This window comes from Bidens hawaiensis, unplaced genomic scaffold (genome assembly GCF_021521415.1).
Source record: "Bidens hawaiensis isolate Kalapana, Puna unplaced genomic scaffold, B.hawaiensis_p1.1 tig00022872_1, whole genome shotgun sequence".
Classification (NCBI taxonomy): Eukaryota; Viridiplantae; Streptophyta; class Magnoliopsida; order Asterales; family Asteraceae; genus Bidens; species Bidens hawaiensis.
The window spans coordinates 272,952-295,765 of NW_027493567.1; the positions used below are offsets into that span (position 1 = coordinate 272,952).

Sequence of the window (22,814 nt, forward strand, 5' to 3'; positions counted from 1 at the left end):
GAAAAGTCAAAAAGAGTTTTTGATTGTTTATATTGTTTTGTCAATCAAAACAAATACTAGCGTTCATGTTCACCAAGTATGTATATTGTTATCTTTGTAATCCTCAAAACTAAAGATCGGCCCTTTTGATTTGCGCGGGAACACTTGTTTGTGTGTTAAACATTGGCTGTGTTGGTGTAATTTCTTTTTATGTTTGTATAGTTTTCTTTATGTACTTATATATAATATTGAGTTAATTACATATTAACAGTTCTTGTGGTCATGTTCAAATTATATGCTTGGCTGTTTCTTACAAAAAAATTATACTAGGAAAGGTTGATACAATAATTATTTGATCATTGACGCCACTTAATAAAAAGTATGGGTAAGTTGTTTTGAACCACAAGTTATTTTTCCACCTTAAATGCATCCAACCTTACCTTATATTTGCAAGAATTTGAATCTATCAACACAGTTGTGTTGTGCGAGAGCAAACAACAAACCACTGGTCATAGCCCATAGGTAAAAAGTAGGGGTAAATGGATAATTAAACTGAAGAATCGTAACTAACACCATCTCTGACGGTACATACTACTTAGGTTGTTGTATCCAATGGGTTGATATTGGGCGAGCTCCGGTAAGCGTCTAACTCGACATAGGAGGCGCGGAAGTGCAATCCAAAGATGGTACACGTGGTATCGAACGCGTAACCTAGTGCTTTCAGACGCTTACATATATTCAGATATAATATCATTTTTAAAATATATAAGGTTTAATTCTAATCATAGTATGGGCTCATGCTCGTTTGAGTAATAATTTCAATACATGCATGATGCATCTGGTGGCTTCTTCCAACATTCATTATTATAAGTTGTCATCAAGGAGTTGTCACATATGTTTCAAAGCATCTTCATGGAACTTGCACGTGGTTCTCTACTCGAATTGGTTTTGGGTGGAATCGGGCGGGTTAAAATGAGTCGTTTTAGATACAACATGATCGAAGTAGTATATATGATAAATCCAATGAAGAGGTAGGTCCCAGCAGAGCCCAGTTGGACCCGCAAGACTCACCTTGAAGAGAGACGTCTGCGCAGAAACCAACTGGATCCGCAGGACCCACCATGCTCAGAGACGTGACGTCCTTACGCGCAGTACGCAAGCTGTTCCCGCAGGAAATGCCTCCCAATGGTGAAGTACTCCGCCTGTTCCCGCAGCTGCGGATACAAGCCATCAGGGAAGGCCACCCGCGCAGCAAGGCTACACGCACAAGGCACTTAGCTCTCAATAATTCAGTTGTCACCTGAAGGAATGAGCAAAGCCGGGAGCAATCCCGCACAAAGGCGGGAGGGGGAATACTCCCGCCCAAATAAGCCAGTCCGTACGATACGGGAAGATCTTCTGTACTGTACCTGACGAGGTATGGGCAAAAGATCTGACCAAAGATACGACAGCTCATTGACAGCAGTATGGCGAGCAGCATGCTCTTGTACTGTATGTCACTATTAGCCGCTGCCTACTCACCAACTCCTGTCATACCACGTGCATAGCCGGCAGTTGGTGGAAAAGGAATAGTACACAGCAGGCCTGGTCACTGTCAGCCGCTGCCTACCCACCAACTACCAGCATGGCACGTGCGTAGGCCACAGTTGGTAGAACAGGAATACTATTCAGCCGGCTACACCTTCTTGGAAACCTACCTTCGGCTATAAATACCCCAAATGGTATGATCATCTTATCATCATATACTATCTCGTATTACATATTATATCTGATATCTGCTCTAGCAATCTCTTAATATACACTTATATTCAAGAGCAATCTAGTCTGATTCTCACGCCGGAGGGTGGTCACAAGGAGGAACCCCCCCTTCTCAGTGACGAGCTCATGGTGTCTGTTTTGCAGGTTATCAGAAGAACCATCTTTGCCGGGTCCAACCCCTCGTGGGAAACATCTATCTAACCCCCAGGTTACCCGTAATCTGCCCGGGGTCGATTAGTGTTTCTTCATTGGCGCCATCCGTGCATAAAAGCTAGAACTTCATTTCTTTTCAGTTTTTTCAAACTTCTGGAAAGATGGTTAAAGAAACTCCGGTAACCACAACCCCAGCTACTGGGGGGAATACCGGCGACTACACAGTTTTTACGAACACTACCCCGGTTACCCAAGCCGGGGCAAGTGCAGTAAATTTTACGAACACTACCCCGGTTACCCAAGCTGGGGCAAGTGCAGTAAATAATCGCTCACTGGGATTCACCGATACCCGGTTAGAGAGAGAACGAACGAGGCTCCCTCGCCAAACACTCGATGAAATTAAAGCGTGGGCGGAAGCACGTCAAAAAGAATTCCAAGCTGAGTTGGATGAACGCTTACGTTTACTCCAACAGGCTGATGAATTTGTATACTTTGACGATGATTCGGAGGAATCCGATAGTGACGCAAACCCTCGTCATAGGGCGAAAGGGAAGCGTAAGGAAACGGACTCCCAACCGAGAAGGCATTTTGAAGAAACCTTCAAACCAAAAAACACAGGTGGAAATCCACGTGACTTCTCCAAAACATTTACACCAACTGCTGTAAAGGCGGGAACGTCCAAATTTGCAAGGGACATTGCGGAAGCAATCGTCCCGAAAAGTGCCAAACAGATGTCCAACATCGGCACTTACGATGGTATATCTGATCCAGACGATCATTTGAACAGGTTCATAGCGGGGGCAACCGTCAGTAGTTGGACGGAACCTACGTGGTGTTACATGTTCCAAATGACGCTTGTTGGGGCAGCTAGAGCGTGGTTCGATCGTCTACCGGTCCACCACATCTACGATTGGGAAGACTTCCGGTAGAAGTTTAGTCAACACTTCAGCCAACAAAGAAAGTATACCGAAGAGCAATGGACAATCCTCAAATGCATTCGAGAGGAAGATGAATCTTTGCCAGACTTCATCACTCGCTTCAACTCAAAGAAGCTAAGTCTGGGTAATATCAGCGAAGATCTTGTTCGCGCTGCTTTCATCCAGGGCGCGAACGACCCAGAGCTCATCCGCACCTTAACAGGTAAAGATGGCATGCCATCCACATGGGATGCCATCATGACAGCAGCAAAACGCTTTGCGGAAACGGAGAAGCAACTGGGTAGAGATCTCCCCCAGAGCACAAATCTCTACACCCAGAAAACAAGATAAGACAACGTCCTTACCGCCCGACTAAACAAAAAGCGGAAGCTAGGCATTTGGCAGTCAAGGGTAAACTTTGACACATCCGGCTTGCAACATCGGTTAGGCGGAAGGGATAACGTACAGTCGAACCAGAACTCCAGATGGACGCCACTCACCAAGAGCGTCACCGAGATATTCGCCACTGAGGAGCTCCCATGGCCAAAGGCTCCAATAATCCGACATCGTCACAATGCTGATCGGAGCAAATACTGTGACTTTCACAGGACAAAAGGCCACAACACTGAAGAATGCACAGACGTAAAGGACATGGTCGAAGCATTTGTCAGAGATGGGACGCTCGCGCACCTCGTGGCGCAATGAACGCTGAGCAGGCTGATGCGTGTAGAACCCCAATTGGGGAAAACACGAATAAAATTGCAACTTCAATGTTGGAGACTACATACTGCGTAAACAACGAGATCCCGAACCAGGTGCATATCGGCTCGATGGCACTCCCATCCCAACAACATGGAAGGGAGCTCAATTACACAGTTTGCATGTAGATCAATTCCAAACTTGTAAAGGCCCAGAGTCACTTCTAATGGAAATGATTCTCCTTAGAACATCGACGCTGATGATTTTACATTTATACTTTTATGAACTTTCAACACTGATGCCGGTTTTCACCGCATACATAAGTGTGAAAGTCGTTGCGTGGGGAAGGCGGCAAAACCCGCATAAACCCAAAAAACGGCAAACCTTCACGCATGTCAGTTGAAGGGTAAAGTTCAGTCATCCCACTAAATGAAAGTGCCGGTCTATCCGCATGAATCATGATAGAGGAAACTGAACACTAACCTATTAACAACCGCGCGTCAAACGGTTAATTTATTCAACACTGATATGCCGGTTTTAACCGCATAATTACGTGGAAAGTCGTTGCGTGGGGAAGGCGGCAAAACCCGCATAAACCCAAAAAACAGCAAACCTTCACGCAGGTCAGTTAAAGGTAAAGTTCAGTCATCCCACTAAATGAAAGTGCCGGTCTATCCGCACGAATCATGATAGAGGAAATTGAACACTAACCTATTAACAACCGCGCGTCGAACGGTTAATTTATTCAAGGGTAAATTTATTCCCGCCGGCAGCCTTCTTCTTCCGCACCAACGGAGGACCATCTGCGGATTCCTCATCAGAACATAAGATTAGAGGAATTCCAGCAGAGGTTTCAGCATTGAGGGGTCGAGGGTTGAATAACGCCTTACCTGGCCGCCTGGCGCTCAGGATCTCGTGGCCTGATGGGTAGACCTCCACGAACCGATCCGCCTTCTGTTCAAAGATGGGCAACTCGTTCTCATCTAGAGCGCGAGTACCCATCCGAGCGGGACTGTCAGCCTCCCGCGGATACAGGAGCGACTGCAAGTCGTTCCCCTCTGAAATAAACAGGAAAAAAGTTAGAAGAGATTCTAAATCAACAAAAAGAAACAGAGCATACCGTAAGGAACAGAGTTCAAACCGTATTCGAGGACGATCGGGATCTTTCGCGCATCCGCATCCTTCCACACCCGGCTCATCCCGAGCATCACCATCCCGGACTCCGCAAAGCGGTAAACCGGAGATTGGACTCGGGATATCTTCGAGAACCATTCCGCTTCCTGGTAGTTGGAGGCGTGAAGGCTGGGAAGTGCTTGCCCATTCTTGAACTTCATGACAAGGGGGATGGCGCGAGCGGAGATATAGAAGAACTCCCGCTTCCACGAACGAAGACTGCGCTCGGTTGCGCAAATCTTCAAACCCTTGATCCGGGTTATCAGCGTATACCACCCCTGGATGCACCTCCAAGAGTAGAAGGTCATCAGGCGGTCGACGAAGGGCTCAATGCCCAGAATCCGGCACACCCACTCGATGTGGCGAATCTTCGTGATCGCCATCGGGTGCACCTCGGTCAGGTGTACACCATGCCTCTCCAGGACACGGTACACAAACTTTGTCAAAGGGAACCTAAGATTCCCATAGACAAAGAATGCAGCATATACCCCGATCTTGCCTCTGGGGGCATCATACACCGTCTGATGAGGTTCAGGAAACTCAGGCTCGAGAGACTCGAGCATGAACTTCCTGACGATGTACTGATATAGATCGACAGGCAGAGCACACTGGCACTCGCCAGCAGTACTCTTGTCATCGGCGTACACCCCAGCCTCCTGGGCTGTAGCTTCGAGATCGTGAGAAGACATCTTGCAGATGAAAGAAGAAAACGATTTCAAGAGAATGCTCGACTAAAAAGGTGAGTATTCGCCGGAAATCGTTTTGAAGATGAAGAGAAAAGTGAAAGTGTGGATTACAAAGAACCCTCTCCCCCTTTATATACTAATCGCAATTAATGCGATGAATTTAATGCGGAAGAGAGAGAAATCGAAGGTGCAATGAAACTATGACACGTGGCAAAAAGCAAGCTGGCAACAGCTGTTGAAAGGACGCGTACAATTAATTTCGCGGCCACGCGCCCGAAAAATCGCGCCCACGCGCCTGAAAAAGCGTCTGGAATGACCATGTACTGTCACGTCACCATAACTTCCTGCACGTCCTGACACAGTCAGAAGAAACCGTCGCACGACGTTTCAGCAGTTTGGACTGTTCTTATCCTTTCACCAACTCTTCGAATTTCAAAAAATTCAAAAAGATTCAAAAGTAAGCGGGAAAATACCCCTTACCTTGGCAACCAAGTAACTGTAAGACAGGTGCGGGTACAGTGTTAAGGCAAAACCCTTCACATACTTAGCACCTGCAGGGAATTGAAGCCAAGAATACCTCGGCAACCAAGTAACTATAAGACGGGTGCGGGTACAGTGTTAAGGCAAAACCCTTCACATACTTAGCACCCGCAGGGAATTGACGCCAGGAATACCTTGGCGACCAAGTAACTATAAGACGGGTGCGGGTACAGTGTCAAGGCAAAACCCTTCACATACTTAGCACCCGCAGGGAATTGACGCCAGGAATATCTTGGAAATAAAGTAACCGTAAGACGAGCGCGGGTACAGTGTTAAGGCAAAACCCTTCACATACCTAGCGCTCCGGGGAATTGAAACCAAGAAGGATCTTCTGGGCAATGCTTGCGAAAACGGAAATAACATCCCCGCATAGCGGGAATGTCGGGAACTACATTGTTTGAAGCTCCAAGATGGAATTGGTGGTTTAAACATAATTGATCACTATGTTCAAAACTACCAAAACCTCATGGAGAATCCACACAAGTGGGACTCAACGCTCCTGACTTGCGAGGAGGTTACAGACCTACCCGCATCATACCCAAAGATCAAGCAGGAAAGTCGGGAATTTCTGCAAGTGACAAGAACTTCCGCGGGAAGAATCCCCATGGAAAACCTTAAAACTAAACCCTTTTCAAAACCCTTTGCTTAAGTCCAAAAGTTCACCTCACTTTATTAAACATTCATGAGAAGAACATTGGACTGGGGGGACTTGAAGAGGTAGGTCCCAGCAGAGCCCAGTTGGACCCGCAAGACTCACCTTGAAGAGAGACGTCTGCGCAGAAACCAACTGGATCCGCAGGACCCACCATGCTCAGAGACGTGACGTCCTTACGCGCAGTACGCAAGCTGTTCCCGCAGGAAATGCCTCCCAATGGTGAAGTACTCCGCCTGTTCCCGCAGCTGCGGATACAAGCCATCAGGGAAGGCCACCCGCGCAGCAAGGCTACACGCACAAGGCACTTAGCTCTCAATAATTCAGTTGTCACCTGAAGGAATGAGCAAAGCCGGGAGCAATCCCGCACAAAGGCGGGAGGGGGAATACTCCCGCCCAAATAAGCCAGTCCGTACGATACGGGAAGATCTTCTGTACTGTACCTGACGAGGTATGGGCAAAAGATCTGACCAAAGATACGACAGCTCATTGACAGCAGTATGGCGAGCAGCATGCTCTTGTACTGTATGTCACTATTAGCCGCTGCCTACTCACCAACTCCTGTCATACCACGTGCATAGCCGGCAGTTGGTGGAAAAGGAATAGTACACAGCAGGCCTGGTCACTGTCAGCCGCTGCCTACCCACCAACTACCAGCATGGCACGTGCGTAGGCCACAGTTGGTAGAACATGAATACTATTCAGCCGGCTACACCTTCTTGGAAACCTACCTTCGGCTATAAATACCCCAAATGGTATGATCATCTTATCATCATATACTATCTCGTATTACATATTATGCCTGATATCTGCTCTAGCAATCTCTTAATATACACTTATATTCAAGAGCAATCTAGTCTGATTCTCACGCCGGAGGGTGGTCACAAGGAGGAACCCCCCCTTCTCAGTGACGAGCTCACGGTGTCTGTTTTGCGGGTTATCAGAAGAACCATCTTTGCCGGGTCCAACCCCTCGTGGGAAACATCTATCTAACCCCCAGGTTACCCGTAATCTGCCCGGGGTCGATTAGTGTTTCTTCAAATAGGTTTATGCTCTTCCTCATATACTCGTATACTTACTTATTATTCAATGTGGAGTGTTCATATTTTGGTTGAAAATAGCTTAAGAAATTAGCTATATTTATATATACAAACATTAATTAACATTGGAAAATTGGTCAAAATCAGTGTATCTTTGACGATTTAACATACAAAATACATGTTCCCGTGCAATTTAACGAATATGCGGTTTACATACCTTGCTTTAGGATCTTAACATTCTGCGGAATTCCGGCAAGCTAATCTTACAATCTTTGTCAATATCAGCTTCTTCCAGAATCACTTCTATCGAGCCGGCCTTCAAGCCAGTATGCTGAAAACCCATTGAAAATGTCTTCTTATTTGAGGCAAATGGTTATAATTTAACTGAAACATGTGTTTAAGTGCTATATATGAATGGACCAAATATAGAAATTTTGTCAAACCCATTCTTAGTTTTCTAAGCAAGCAATCTGTTTTACCCATAAGCAAAAAAATTGATCTCCAGAAGTGGAATGCGTGTGCGCACACATATGTATATGCAGTTTGACTTTTAAGGTCAAACGAACCGATTTTCATCTTAATTATCGGGACAGATTCTAGCAATTTTAATTGCTAGATCCAAATGCACCACCACCTTCCGCAAACATGGATTTCGGTGTTTAAATTTTCACTGAAAATCAATTTCAGCATCAACCTAAAAAGTTGGTATGTTTGACCTCAAAAGTCAAACTTTTCATTCGCCCTCTGGAAGTTGTTAAAAACATGTACAACAGAAGTCAAAAGCAATAGCTTACCATTTTGATGTCTTCAGGAGTTATATATCCATCCCTGTCAACATCAAATTTCTCAAAAGCAGCCTGTGATAAATGTTGCCATTTTTCAGGGTTGTGTTCCTCCAACTGATGAACATGAAGAGTGGCTGCAACGAACTCTGTGAAATCAACAAGCCCATCTTCATTGCTATCAATCTGCATCTCAAAGTATAAAAACACATGGAAATCATGAGAAAGAAATTATAGTGAGCGTTTGGATGTGCGTTCTGAAGGTGAATAATATTATGTGATTCTAGATAAACATAATCATGAACAGTACAAAATCAGTTCCAAAATGTAAATCCAAACCCCCTCTAACTGCATAAGTAAAGGTTATGAGGTCAAATAATCTAAACTCCAAAACTATCATATTTAAAACAGAACAGGCTTACTGCATATAGAATCTCCAAAACACGTGTTTCTTTCAATCTCCAAGGAAGATTTTTAGCTAAGGCCTGCCACAAAACCAAGCTATTTTAATTTTAGTACAAAGTGCATTTTTATGTTTTGTTTGATTATTGTGGTCAAACATACATCTCGCATTTCCTCGAGGGTAATAGCACCACTTTGATCTACATCAATTGCATCAAATTGATCTTTGAGATAGCATAGCTCCTCTTCATCAAACTCGTTAGCCAGAGCCTATGCAAGAATATGGAGTCTTAAGAAGAAATTATGTGGCATTAACTTTATAATATGAGATAAATACTTACACGTAGAGCAAACTGTTTTAGGCGATCATATTTCACAAATTCACGCATGTGGCATAGAACAGAAATGTCAAGAGGAATTTTAGAAGCATAACCACCTTCTCGAACCGATGAGTGTGCTATAGAAAGTGGAAAACATACTCAATTATAAATAAATTCACATAAACAATGGGTTGTGTGGCACAAAAAAAAAATTAGAGCTGATTGGATCGAATGCCTGAATACTCTAAAGCTGAGTGGACTTTTTGGTCATTTTATCAATTAGTATTGTGTCTCATATCACTTATATTTCAATTGGTTCATCGTATTCTGATCAATACTAGAAGATCACTACGCAAAAACATCAAACTAACCTCCCCCCCTTGTGTTGTTTTTATGTATTCAGCAAACAAAATTTGGTGCTAAATAAAAGTAACCTGGTTTTATACCGTCTGATAGAGCAATTTTTGTAGCCTTTAAACGTGAACTGTCTGTTGGTAACTTGAAAAGAGAAGTCTATAAAACAGAACACGGAAACGAGTTTAGAATCTTTATCGAAACACCAATCAACATATTGAATACTTGACCACAAACATTAAAAAAAAGACCTCTGTTGTTGACAAACAAAATAATTATACGTTTTCAAGAACATTTTAACACATAAAATGAAGAATTAATTAGTTATTATAGATGTATTAAGACGGGTTCTAGTTTTCACTGAATAAGATTTGTACTACTTTTGGCTTAGGAAATATGTAGAGACACGGCATCTTTTGTAGAAAATATTTGACTGTTCTATGCATAATAAATCTATCATGATTTACTCTAGGAAATCTTGTATAAAACTTACCTGGACCGCCAATAACTTTTCAAGCCTTTTCACAACAAGATGCATAGGAGGTCGTAGTTCTCGATCTTCATGCAAGCATTCATATGCAATTGTTGAAAATTCGTGCACCAGGTCTAAGCTCATTTGTTTCTTCAAACTTGGGTCAACAATCTCACCCATTTTCTTCCTTATGTAATGGTCTTTGACCATGCTGGCAGATAACTGGAAGCCACCGTGACCACGGTCCATGATGCAGCGCACAAAACTTCAAATAGAACAATGCCAAAAGAATATACGTCCGATTCTTTTGCTACAACGCCAGTAGAAAAGTATTCTGGTTCACAATATCCTGGTGTGCCACAAACACGGGAAATAACAGCACTGCGATTCAAGCCTAATAGACCTAGCTTGGAGAGTCCAAGATCAGAAATCTTAGCAACCCAGTTATGATCTATGAGAATATTAGAGCTTTTTATATCACGGTGGATTATGGTTTGATGTTTTCCTACGTGATAGTGAAGGTGGTTAATTCCACAAGCAGCATCAACACATATAATGATTCTTTCCATCCATGTAAGAGCGGGAACATTATTGCCAGGCTTTAGATGTTGATCCAAGCTTCCATTGGCTGCGTATTCATAAACGATAATCTTCTCGTTTCCCTCATCGCAGTAACCAATAAGAGTGATCAGATTGGGATGCTTTTGACCGCTGAGGAGCTGAATCTCAGTCAAGAACTCCTTTAACCCTTGTCCATACTGTTTGTTTAACCGTTTTACAGCGACTACAGTTGATACTCCATGAATCAAGAGTTCCCCTTTGTAGACTTTACCATATCCTCCTACTCCAATACAGTCTTGGAAGTTATTGGTTCCAGTCTCTATATCTTTTATTGGTATTTTGAGGTGCTGTGACTCTTTCAGCACTGACATTTCAGTTTGAGATGGAAATATTAAACCCTTAACTTAATAATTAAAGAGAGAAACAAGCAAGCAAGCGTTTGTTCCTGATATTGATTCAAAACGAAAAGAGACTTTAGTGAGACCAATAAGAATTCAGAGTGGTGCTTGTACACGTCTTTCTGACAAAGCTTTATCTATATTGCAAGTCTAGTCATCATCAACTTTTCATTTTAAATTACTAGTGATTACACCTATATATGTTGACCACCTAAACTCCAAAGTGTCTTGTCTTTCTCAGTCAGTCAGTCAGTCAGTCAGTCTTGTATATCTCCGAGGTAATTAAGACGAAATATGAGTTTTAATTTTACTTGTTAGGGTTTTGATTTTATAAGCATAAGCTAATTAATTTTGTTGTAGTTATGAATGCTTAATCAGAACCCCTTTGAAGTTTGAAGCAGGCAACAGGATGTCAGTGCTGAAAGAGTCAACACACCTCAAAATACCATTAAGAGATATTCAGATTGCAACCAATCACTTCCATAACTGCATTGGAAGAGGAGGATATGGTAAGGTCTACAAAGGGGAACTCTTGATTCATGGAAAACCGACCGCTGTTGCCGTAAAACGGTTGGATGAGCAGTTTGGACAAGGCTTGAAGGAGTTCTTGACAGAGATTCAGCTCCTCGGCGGTCAAAAGCATCCAAATCTGATCACTCTTATTGGTTACTGCGATGAGGGAACCGAGAAGATTATTGTTTACGAATACGCAGCCAATGGAAGTTTGGATCAACATCTAACCCGTAGCAGTGGTTTTCATTCTCTTACATGGCTGGAAAGAATCAGAATATGTGTTGATGCTGCTCGTGGGCTTAACCATCTTCATTATCATGTCGGGAAACATCAAACCGTAATACATCGTGATATGAAAAGCTCTAACATCTTGATAGATCATAACTGGGTTGCTAAGATCTCCGATCTTGGACTCTCCAAGTTAAGTCTAGCAGGTTTTAATAGAAGTGCTATTATTTCCCATGCTTGTGGCACACCAGGATACTGTGACCCAGACTATATGTCTACTGGCATTGTAACAAAAGAATCAGATGTATATTCTTTTGGCATAGTATTGTTTGAAGTGTTGTGTGGGAAGCTGTGCTTAGTTAAAGACAATGATGGTTTCTGGTTATCTGCTCCAACGGTCAAACAGTATTACCAACAGAAGAGAGTGGAGCAGATCGTTGACCCCAGTTTAAGGGAACAAATGAGCTTAGACTTGATCTATGAGTTTTCAGAAATTGCATATGAATGCTTGCATAAAAGTCCACAACACCGACTTTCTATGAATCATGTCATGGAAAAGCTTGAAAGGTTATTAGAGACCTATGTAAGTTCATTAAAAGGCTTTTTTTCAAGTTGATAGATTAATTACACATAGAACGTTTAAGTAATTAGATACTTACATTTTCATGATTCATTTATGAGTGCTATATACTTTTCGGAAACCACTATGTTAAATGACTCAGTCTAAACTATTTGTAGATCCGGTCACTGCTTTCACTATTTGCCTACATAAGTAACATAACCCGTGGTCTATGGTTTTAGTAAAATAACCAAAACTACTCTTTACCATCCATGCCTTTATCACCTCCCACCACCATCAAATCAATACGCAAAGCCTAACATGTAACTGAAAGTGATTATGGTTGTAAAGTATCGATCGATTATTATTGATAAACAATGACCATGTATATAGGGAAGAATACAACCAAGAAATAAGGAAAGGATATACACAATGAATACAATGATTATCTCTAAATAACTAACTATAATCTATTCCTAATATACATAATAATTGGCTGGCTAAGACACCCCCTTAGTTTGAGCGGGCGGAGGACAGACGCTCAAGCTGGACCGAAATGATTGGAATAGTTCACGAGATAATCCTTTGGTAAATATATCCGCATACTGCATAAAGGATGGGACGTGAAGAACTTTAATGTGCCCAAGACGAACCTTCTCTCTGACGAAGTGTATGTCAATCTCTATGTGTTTTGTCCTTTGATGTTGAACCGGATTATTGGACAAATAGACCGCTGAAACATTGTCACAAAAAACTACTGATGCGCGCGTTAAAGGAGTGTGAAGTTCGAGCAGCAGATTCCAAATCCAAGTCGTTTCTGCAACCGCATTTGCAACTCCCCTATACTCAGCTTCCGCACTGGATCGTGAGACAGTAGGCTGACGTTTAGCAGACCAAGATATAAGATTGTCACCAAGGAAGACACAATAACCCGATGTCGAGCGTCTCGAATCTGGGCAACCGCCCCAATCAGCATCAGAATAGGCAACCAAGTCATGTGAATCAGATCTCATGATCCATATACCATAGTCAATTGTTCCTTGCAAATAACGGATGATACGCTTCATAAAGGCAAAGTGAGGATCTCGAGGCTCATGCATGAAGAGACACACCTGTTGAACTGCATATGACAAATCTGGACGAGTAATAGTTAAATATTGCAGTGCACCCGCCAGACTCCGATATAATGTCGGATCCGAAAATAGAGCTCCATCTGTAGCACTTAATTTAGATGAAAGATCAACCGGTGTTGAACAAGGTTTGCACGAGGACATGGAAGCGCGGGTGATTATGTCTTTGGCATATTGGGTATGTGACAAGAAAATACCATTCTTTTGCCGAGTAACCTTTATTCCCAAGAAATGATGTAGACGACCCAAATCAGTCATGGCAAATTCCCTTGAGAGCGTGCCAATAATGTTGTTTAAGAGACGGTCATTAGAAGCTGTAAGGACTATATCATCAACATATAATAATAAATATGCAATATTAGACGGGTCCTGTTGATAAACAAATAAAGACTGATCACAGGTGCTGCTACGAAACCCCTTGGAGGTAATAAAATTAGCAAAACGGGTGTACCAAGCCCTCGGTGCCTGTTTAAGACCATACAGTGATTTCTTCAACCGACAAACGTGGTTAGGAAAACGTTTATCATAAAAACCCGGTGGTTGATGCATAAAAACCGTCTCATGTAGTTCCTCGTGTAAAAAAGCATTCTTTACATCAAGTTGATGAATAGGCCAAGTCCTTGACACAGCAAGAGACAAAACCGTGCGAATAGTGGCTGGTTTGACCACGGGACTAAATGTCTCATCACAATCGACACCAACTGTTTGTGAATTTCCATTAACCACCAACCTGGCCTTATAACGTTCCAACGATCCGTCCGATTTAAATTTATACCGAAATAGCTACATGCAACGAATCACGGGACGGTCATGTGGGCGTGGAACAAGCTCCCATGTTTCATTATCCTGTAATGCCGTATACTCAGTTTGCATTGCATGCAACCAATTTGGATCAGTTAGGGCTTTGGCATAGGAAGTAGGGACCGGGGAAAGGGAGATGGTGTTGTGTATAGTCGAAGGGTTGGACCGTGATTTGGAACGAGTTGTCATGGGATGTTGGTTAGTAATCGGACCTGTTGGCTAGATAGGATGGGGCTGGGCTTGGGTCGAAGCTGGTATGGTGGTAGAGGGGTTGGTCAAAGGTGGTGCAAGACGAGGACGACGTGAGTATGTGAATGGGTATGGGGCCGTGACGGGGTTGGGTGTGGGCAGGTTAATGTTGGGTGTGGGCTGGTTAATGGGCCAATGGAATGTGAATCCTGGTGGGGTGGTGTCGTCCAAAAAATTGTATGAGGTAGGATGATGAGGAAGTGTAAACGGGAACACGTGCTCATCAAAGGTCACATGTCGTGAGATGTGTACCTTGTCTGTGGTAGGGTCGAAGCAACGGTATCCCCGAAAGTCAGGTGGATACCCGAGAAAAATACATTGGATGGACCGATGGTGAAGTTTATGAGGCTGAGTAGCTGATGTGTTAGGGTAACACGCACAGCCGAACACACGTAAGTGTTCGTAATCAGGGTGACGAAGATAAAGAGCAAATGTATGTGTGTAAAAATTTAGGCGTTTGGTTGGTAATATATTGTGAAGATAAGTGGCGGTGTGTAGGGCTTCAACCCAAAACGAAGGAGGTAGATTCGCATGAATTAAGAGAGCCCGTATAATGTCGTTCAGGCGGCGAATCATACGTTCTGCCCTTCCATTTTGAGAGGATGTTTGAGGGCAAGAAACACGGAAAAGCACACCGTTTTGTTGGGCAAAAGTTTTAAACGCTAAATTGTCAAACTCACCCCCTAAGTCGCATTGAAAAGTTTTTATTTTGCGGTTAAATTGGGTGAAGATTAATTGATGGAATCTGGCAAAAGTGGGAAAGGTTTCGGATTTATATTTTAGGGGGTAAACCCACACGAAGTGTGAGAAATTGTCAATTAGCACCATATAATACTTGTATCCTGTTTTACTCGTGATTGGCGAAGTCCATAAATCGCAATGAATAATATCAAAAGGAGCAAAAGTAAATGTATTAGACGAATAAAAAGGAAATCTTTTACTATTGAAAGTTGACAGGAATTGCAAAGATTGTGACTTTTGTCCTTATTACATTGAAAATTAAAACTACGATTTAAAATATCTGGAACTTGCGCCCCTGGATGTCTTAGACGATCATGCCAAGGTAAGTGGTGGAAAGCAATAAAAGTGGCTTGAGGCGGCGTGAACGTATAAAGATTCCCGGTACTGTTGTGGCGAGATAGTGCCTTCTTAGTTTTGAGGTCCTTCAAAGAAAAACCAAACGGGTCAAATTCGACAGACACTTGATTATCACGAGTAAAACGTCTAACAGAAATAAGATTTTTAATTATTTGAGGGCTATAAAGGATGTTTGGGAGTATATAAGTTCGGTTTGGTAAATGGTGAAAGCTGGTACCTGATCCTTTAATTGGTAAAAGCATACCATTACATACCAAAATATGACGACATACAGGAGTAGAATCAGGGATAACGATTTTACCTTGGTCTTTAGTGACGTGAGACTCGGCCCCTGTATCCATAACATCTGAGTTCCAAGCCATATTAGGAGAATTAACATGCATATTAGCCATTGCAGCACTCAAATCAGTTGGGCAGAGCGGGTTATACATGGGGCTGGTTGAATCCAGGTGGTGCAAACGGAGCCGGAGAGTAACCGGTGGCCGGAGGGAAGCCGGTGAACTGAACCTGAGGAGCCGAGGGTGGGTCGGGTTGCTTGCTGCCAGACCACTGCTGCTGGGTCGGGTAAGGACATGGTGGAGGTGTCCACCAAGCCCAATTAGGAAAAGAAGACAGCTGTCCCTGATAGGTGGTCCATGGGGGCTGTTGCTGAGATCTGCCCCTGCCTCTGCCCCGGCGGTTGGAAGCCCCGCCTCTGCCTCTGCTGCCACGACGATTATTGGTGGAGTAGGAAGCTTCAGATTGCTGATTGTTGTTTGATGAAGAGCCAGCTGAAGGCGGTGCTACAGTAGCAGCCAAAACTGTATTCTGTGAGCCCTTCTGAGCTTCAATCCGGATGACTTCGTCATGAAGCATAGTGATAGCCTGGTCCCAATCAACACCCTGCTGATTAATTAGAGAAGCAGTGGTGTTATATTCATGTGGAAGCCCGCGAACAAGATGAAGAACAAGCCGTGATTCAGAGACGAGCTGATCAACATCGGCCAATTGACTAGCTAAATCGGACAGCCGTTGACAGTAGTCGTCAACCGAGGAACATGCTGTCAGTGTGAGATTACAAAACTTCGTCTCAAGCGCCGAAGCGTGAGCCTTTTTGAAGCTTAAGAAGATCTTCTTGAGCTTTGTCCAAGCCGCTCTAGCCACAGTTGTATCTATAAGACGTTTCATAAGATCATCCGAAACGGTGCTGTAGATCCATTGAAGAACCAATGCATCGAGTTCTTTCCATTGGGCGTATTCGGGAGATGTGGCGGCTGGAGGGGCTGATTCATCGATATGGTTTAATACCTTATACGCAACAGTATGAAGGCGAAACAGTTTTACCCATGCCGAATAAGTAACCTTCGTTCCGTCTAAAGTCCGGATCTTGGATTGAATGTTCGACACGGAATAGGCAGGATGAAGAGGATCGGGTTTGTTCCATGATTCAGCCACCGTTTCTTTCGTCATGGTGACGGGGTCGGACGTATCCGGTGAGTATTAGGGTGGGATCGAGAAAAAAAAATAAGAAGAAGAAGAAGAGAGTAGGTTATCAGATTATGGCCCTGGTACCATGAAAGTGATTATGGTTGTAAAGTATCGATCGATTATTATTGATAAACAATGACCCTATATATAGGAAAGAATACAACCAAGAAATAAGGAAAGGATATACACAATAAATACAATGATTATCTCTAAATAACTAACTATAATCTATTCCTAATATACATAATAATTGTTGGCTGACTAAGAGTAACAAAATCCATATTGGCTTGGTTTTAAATATGATGCATAAGGCATGCTTTGGGGGGTGGGTGATGCCGCTTTCAAAAACAGAACTCTAATTTTTTTTTAGAATCTGCAATCTGCTTTATTAGACTGCACAATGAGCCGAGTTTAGTGAGTCTGCACTTATGCATAGAAGACCTGTACGCTATAAGAATAACCCCGAGATGAGTGGTTTCAGCAGCAACACCCCCAACTACCACCAGACATCCGGGACACATGATGAAGGTGGATCTGATGCCAATTCCCATAAACCCAAAGAGCAGGAGAATGATAACAACAAGAAAGAAAAATCTAATTCAAGAAATGAAGTGATTTCTTTCTTATGGGAAAATAACAGATTTTGGGTATCTTAAGGATTTTGATGAGGAGTATTCGATTGGGAAATTGTTGGGTCATGGTCGAGTCGGGTACACATATGTTGCAACAGATAAAGCTAACGGAGACCGTGTTGCTGTCAAGAAAATTGACAAGAGTAAGGTAACTTTTTTGTCATGTTATCTTATAATTACATATATATATATCTAGTACTCTAGAGGCGTAACCTTAGTTTACCTGATGTCTGTTTGATTGCATTTTATACCCAAAATTATAAGCTATAATTATGAACTTGGGTGTGTGATCCATGTATCTAATTTCTATTTTAGGGCTTTGCGTTAATTTTTTATTCTCAGCCAAAAACTATATTTCTTTCTAGTTCTGTAGAATCAGTACTAATAAATCTGCTTTTATTTTATCAAAATGCAAAGCTCAGAAAGTTCATGTGATGAATTAACAAATTATCCAGATTACAGATTTTTACTTTAATAATTCACTTAAGTCATCATTTTCCAATGCAACAGATCGATAACTGATTGCTTGAATCATACTTCTTACCCGTCTTTGATTTGGATACCACCATAATCATGGTTACAGCCTGCTTGCACAACATTCACATGTGTTTTGGCTTTGTTGTTTAGTTAAGATAATATTTCATGTTACCAACAAAACTCATATAGCTGTATGAACTTAATAATCACCGACATGTTTTTTTTGCCTTTTTCAACAGTTGATTCTTCCGGCTGCTGTGAAAGATGTTAAACGAGAAGTCAAAATAATGCAAGCTTTAAGTGGTAAAGAATATGTGGTTCAGTTATATAATGCATATGAAGATAGCTCCTATGTGTACATAGTTATGGAGTGTGTTGAATAACAATCCTGACTTTTTCTTTATTCGGTGATTGACTTCAGTTATAAAGAATTTGACTTTATGGTTGCCATTTTCAGGTTATGTGAGGGTGGAGAGTTATTAGACCGGATCTTAGCCAAGTAAGAATTCCTAACGTTATTGATGGATGTCGAGTTTTTGGTCAAACCAGTTAACTGAATCTTAATTTTTAAGTTTAGAATGAACGCGACAACTATATAGTACTTGTAAAATGTAAGTAGGTATCCAAAATTTGGCATAAAATGTAAGGACTATCAATCTTCAAGTTAAACGCCAACCTTTTTGAGTCTTTAATCACAAAAGTCAAACACCCCTCACTTTGCGTGTATGGTTTTACGACTTAAAATTGTTTTCTATTATCTAGGAAAGACAGTCGTTATTCAGAGAAAGATGCAGCAATCGTCGTAAGGCAAATGCTTATAGTTGCTGCAGAATGCCATTTACATGGTTTGGTGCACCGTGACATGAAACCAGAGGTATGATAACACATAATACAGACCATCTTACATTGACGTGATGTTGCTAACCCTGTCTTGGATTTTTGTTTTTATAGAATTTTCTTTTCAAGTCCCAAGAAGACGATTCGTGCTTAAAAGCTGCAGATTTTGGTGTATCGGGTTTTATAAGACCAGGTTAGTGTCATATATATCTTGTTTTGTATGTAGTTTTAGTAGTTATCTTTTCTAACCATCTTATTTGGTAAAAGCAATTCAACATTTGGAGGAATATAAAAATAACACCAACGAGGTGTGTTGACACAATTTCCAGATATGCTTCTGCAGTTTGAATTTATAATTGGATAATAAATGTTTTAAGTGTTTCAGAAGATATAGAAAATGATAGTCATTTTCACAATAATAATGTTTTGTATCCTTATTTGCATTTTTTACAGCAATAATGATTTGTTGGAACATGCTATTTAAATTAATATTTAGTATATTGGCAATAGTTACATATCCACCACATTCATCATATGGATGTATTTTCATATATCATATTCTTTTATTTTGGTTGGAAAGGATTTTACTAATACTGTTGGTGGTGCATACTATATTGCTCCCGAAGTATTGAGACGTAAATCAGGGCCCGAATCAGATGTTTTGAGCATAGGCGTTATCACGTACATTCTACTATGCGGGCGTCGCCCCTTTTGGGATAAGACCGAAGATGGTATTTTTAAGGAGGTAAATTTTAATCTAATTATGAATTTTGTATCTATAATTAATCTGTATGGTATCTTTTACAAGATTGGTATGAATTAATAGGTGTTACGAAACAAACCTGATTTTAGGCGCAAACCGTGGCCTAACATAAGCCCAAGCGCCAAAGATTTTGTAAAGAAATTGCTTGTGAAAGATCCACGTGCAAGACTTAGTGCTGCTCAGGCCCTATGTATGTTTCTTTTTCTTCTTCTTCTTCTTGATAAGTTAGTTGTATCTGACTTTGTTATAATTTGTAGCCCACCCATGGGTTCGACAAGGCAGAAATGCTGCTGAAATCCCTCTTGATATTTCTGCCCTATCCAAAATGCGTGAATTTGTGATAAACCGTCGCCTAAAACAGTACGCCCCACAGGTAATAATTAGTATTTATCTCGTATTGTAAGATAAAAATGTTCCCAAATAATTTATTAATTATATATGACGTACACTTGGTATTCATACATACATATATAGCCATTGGCTAGCACACTCGATGAAGAGGAGCTATTGGATGCCAAAGATCAATTTGATGCAGTTGATGTAGATAACAATGGTGTCATTAGTTTTGAGGAAATGGGAGAGGTATGTGTATGTTTCACCTGAAAACTATAGCTGAACATAGGAGGTGCACTTTGTACTAATAGTAATATAGCCCGGGTTTATTGATGCAAAGGCGTTGCCTATAGCCCGCTTGATGAAGATCGAGCTCAAAGATCAATTTCATGCAGATGAAAGTGGTGTCTTATTAGTCTTGAGGAAATGAAATTGTACATCTGATCCCAAAAAGTAAAGCGAACATAATAAATGCACTTTATAGTACTCTTAGTTACAAATTAGCTCGTTTTTGTGGCAGGCACTTTCTAAATATATAGGTCGAATAATTAATCAGTTTTGGATAATAAATTCCATACCGGCCTGTTGGAACAAAACTGGTTATCTAAGGGTAAACTTAACAAAATTATGTATTTTCAGAACCCGAAATCAAATACTTTTGTTTTCTCTCTCTTAAACTCTCTGTGAAGGAGTATACCTTTGTGATGCAGGTGGATAGTAACACTTAAGGCTGTTAGGAACTGCAAAGCGTGGGTTCAGGGGAAAACTGTGGTCAAGAAAAGTCAAAAAGAGTCTCGGGTCATTTAAATTGTTTCATATTCACCAAGGTATGTATATCGTGATCTTCGTAATCCTCAAAGCTAAAGATCGACTCTTTTGATTTGCGCGGGAACACTAGGTTGCGTGTTGAATATTGGTTGTATTGGTGTAATTTTTTTCTTTATGTTTGTATAGTTTTCTTTATGTACCTGCAAATATATATATATAATAATAATGAGTTAGTTACACATGAACTGTTTTTGTGGTAATGTTCATATTATATACATTTTTGGTCAATTCTTTTGAAAAAATTATTGATTTAGCCTGTGCGAATGAGTAAGTTGCACACTAATATTTATGCTGACTAATTGTTAGGCAAAGTATGTAGGTTTTGACGCACCTGCATAAAAGGCGCCTTACCAAAAAACTGATACCGAACGTATAAACTGAATGTCGTACCGAATTTGATGTATGTATATAGCGTTTATTTTCTAACAAACCCGAATTTAGTTATACACAATCAACCTGAATTTGGATTTTCCAATTTGATTTCTAATTTAGTTAATGATTTTTTAAAACAAGCCATGTTGTTCTTGTTAGTAAATCTTGTGTTAAGGGGGGTATATATCATGTTGTACTTACAAAACCTAAGGGTTTTTTAAGTTAGTCTAATAAGGAGTGATGTTGATCTAGGATTGGTTGTTTTATAAATAGGTTTATGTGTAATCAATTTCATAATCACAAATCAATAAAATAATCAAGTTTTAGACTAGTATATCGATTGTTATGAGTTTTATGGAGTTGATGATTTTTGTTTAAATGATTGCATATGGTTTTCATTATTAACACGCTATAGTTTTTGTTAACACCTTCACTATATCAAAAAGTATTTTACGATTGAAACATTTTTGGATTTATTACTTTTTAAATTGAATTTATACATAATAATGATATTAGGACAACATTTAATATGCATGATTCAGGCCATGAATGGACCTTGTTTTATCGTAGAATTTATTTGATTATTACCTAATACTTGTCAATAAGTGTTTGTTTTCAATATTCTGTTTTAACTATATATTTGACTAATTAAATGAAAATAAATAAAATATATGCATCAAGTAGTCCGTACGTATCGTATCTTTAACCGGCTGTTTTTGATACATAAGGTCGTCCCTCACTGTTAGACCATGTGTAGTGGTGGCTTTGCCACCTGCGTTTTGAGCCATAACGCGGGGGGTACACCGCCCCCCCTGCGTTATGTTGAAGTCAAATTTCCAAGCGTTTTATATACAACGCTGAAAACACAAGGGTATAACTCTGGAAACACCGCCCCCCTCCAAGTTATGCCAACTTTATGACTACACTTGTTTTTTATACAAAACCATAACTCTGACTGGGCGCCACGTGGCGCATAACCCCTGGATGTGGAGCTTTACGACTACACATGGTCTTAGTGCTTGGGTAAATGATGGTAAGGCTAATCTAGTGTCTTGCCTTCAGCGCTTGCGCAATTTTTATTCCCGGCACGTCATTTTATGTTTGTTTTTGGGAAAGAGGCAAGCTGACGCCTGACACCTATGTATTAAAATAAAATACCAACGGGGTATCGTAGTTTAGTTTTTAAATTATAAGACTAGTCAAAACTAGGTAATCTCAGATATTTTACGTCGTCAGCATTTCAAAGTTTTGCAAAAAACAAGTATAGTGGAAAAATGACCATAACTCTCATAAAATCATTATATATTCCTTCACCCTCTCTCTCACACACACACACACATATACACACAACATTTTCAAAACGCTGGCTGTAGCAAGTAATGTAAATAACATGCACACTCAAAACATAATGTCTGGAAAGGTGGTGTTCCCACGCATCATGGCACCAAAACGCTACCAAAAAAAATCCTCACTATAGATGGTGTAAACCTTCTAGAGTTTCATATCAAAAAAAGATTTGTTTGATGTTTATTATAAAAGTAGGGGCCAAAGTGATAATTTATGCACTATATATATATATCCTCATGTAGAGTGAACCAAAACGGTTAATTACTAAAACATAAAACCATCCCTACATAACGA

At 41.0% G+C, this 22,814-nt stretch overlaps 2 protein-coding genes and 2 pseudogenes across 2 annotated transcripts; 2 read left to right on the forward strand and 2 right to left on the reverse strand.

Annotated features, from left to right (window-relative positions):
* Window positions 1–7,820: 7,820 nt before the first annotated feature.
* On the reverse strand, window positions 7,821–10,107 carry LOC143566338 (calcium-dependent protein kinase 28-like). The gene is made up of 7 exons (XM_077053072.1): window positions 9,949–10,107; window positions 9,536–9,614; window positions 9,123–9,238; window positions 8,944–9,051; window positions 8,802–8,864; window positions 8,392–8,565; window positions 7,821–7,928 (listed from the first exon to the last, which is right to left on the reverse strand). Exons 1-7 carry the CDS (start codon window positions 10,105–10,107, stop codon window positions 7,821–7,823), a joined length of 807 nt encoding a protein of 268 aa, XP_076909187.1.
* An 8-nt stretch (window positions 10,108–10,115) lies between these two features.
* On the reverse strand, window positions 10,116–10,859 carry LOC143566339 (receptor-like protein kinase HERK 1 pseudogene; annotated as a pseudogene).
* A 436-nt stretch (window positions 10,860–11,295) lies between these two features.
* On the forward strand, window positions 11,296–12,243 carry LOC143566340 (putative receptor-like protein kinase At5g59700 pseudogene; annotated as a pseudogene).
* Window positions 12,244–17,359: 5,116 nt separating this feature from the next.
* Window positions 17,360–20,403, forward strand: LOC143566341 (calcium-dependent protein kinase 16-like). Its single transcript, XM_077053073.1, has 12 exons — window positions 17,360–17,459; window positions 17,572–17,711; window positions 18,280–18,410; window positions 18,498–18,539; window positions 18,803–18,914; window positions 18,992–19,070; window positions 19,145–19,185; window positions 19,458–19,622; window positions 19,704–19,830; window positions 19,898–20,013; window positions 20,115–20,222; window positions 20,293–20,403. Exons 1-12 carry the CDS (start codon window positions 17,360–17,362, stop codon window positions 20,401–20,403), a joined length of 1,272 nt encoding a protein of 423 aa, XP_076909188.1.
* Window positions 20,404–22,814: the final 2,411 nt, after the last annotated feature.

Bases quoted from the DNA above. Each gene is read 5' to 3' on its own strand.
- LOC143566338 (XM_077053072.1), bottom strand. From the start codon at position 10,107: ATGGGTGAGATTGTTGACCCAAGTTTGAAGAAACAAATGAGCTTAGAC. The intron at 9,239-9,535 runs GTTACTTTTATT...CACTTTCTATAG, and splicing joins ATCAGACGGTATAAAACCAG to CACACTCATCGGTTCGAGAA. The intron at 8,865-8,943 runs GTATGTTTGACC...GTTTTGTGGCAG, and splicing joins CCCTCGAGGAAATGCGAGAT to GCCTTAGCTAAAAATCTTCC.
- LOC143566341 (XM_077053073.1), top strand. From the start codon at position 17,360: ATGCATAGAAGACCTGTACGCTATAAGAATAACCCCGAGATGAGTGGT. The intron at 19,831-19,897 runs GTATGTTTCTTT...TATAATTTGTAG, and splicing joins TAGTGCTGCTCAGGCCCTAT to CCCACCCATGGGTTCGACAA. The intron at 20,014-20,114 runs GTAATAATTAGT...ATACATATATAG, and splicing joins TAAAACAGTACGCCCCACAG to CCATTGGCTAGCACACTCGA.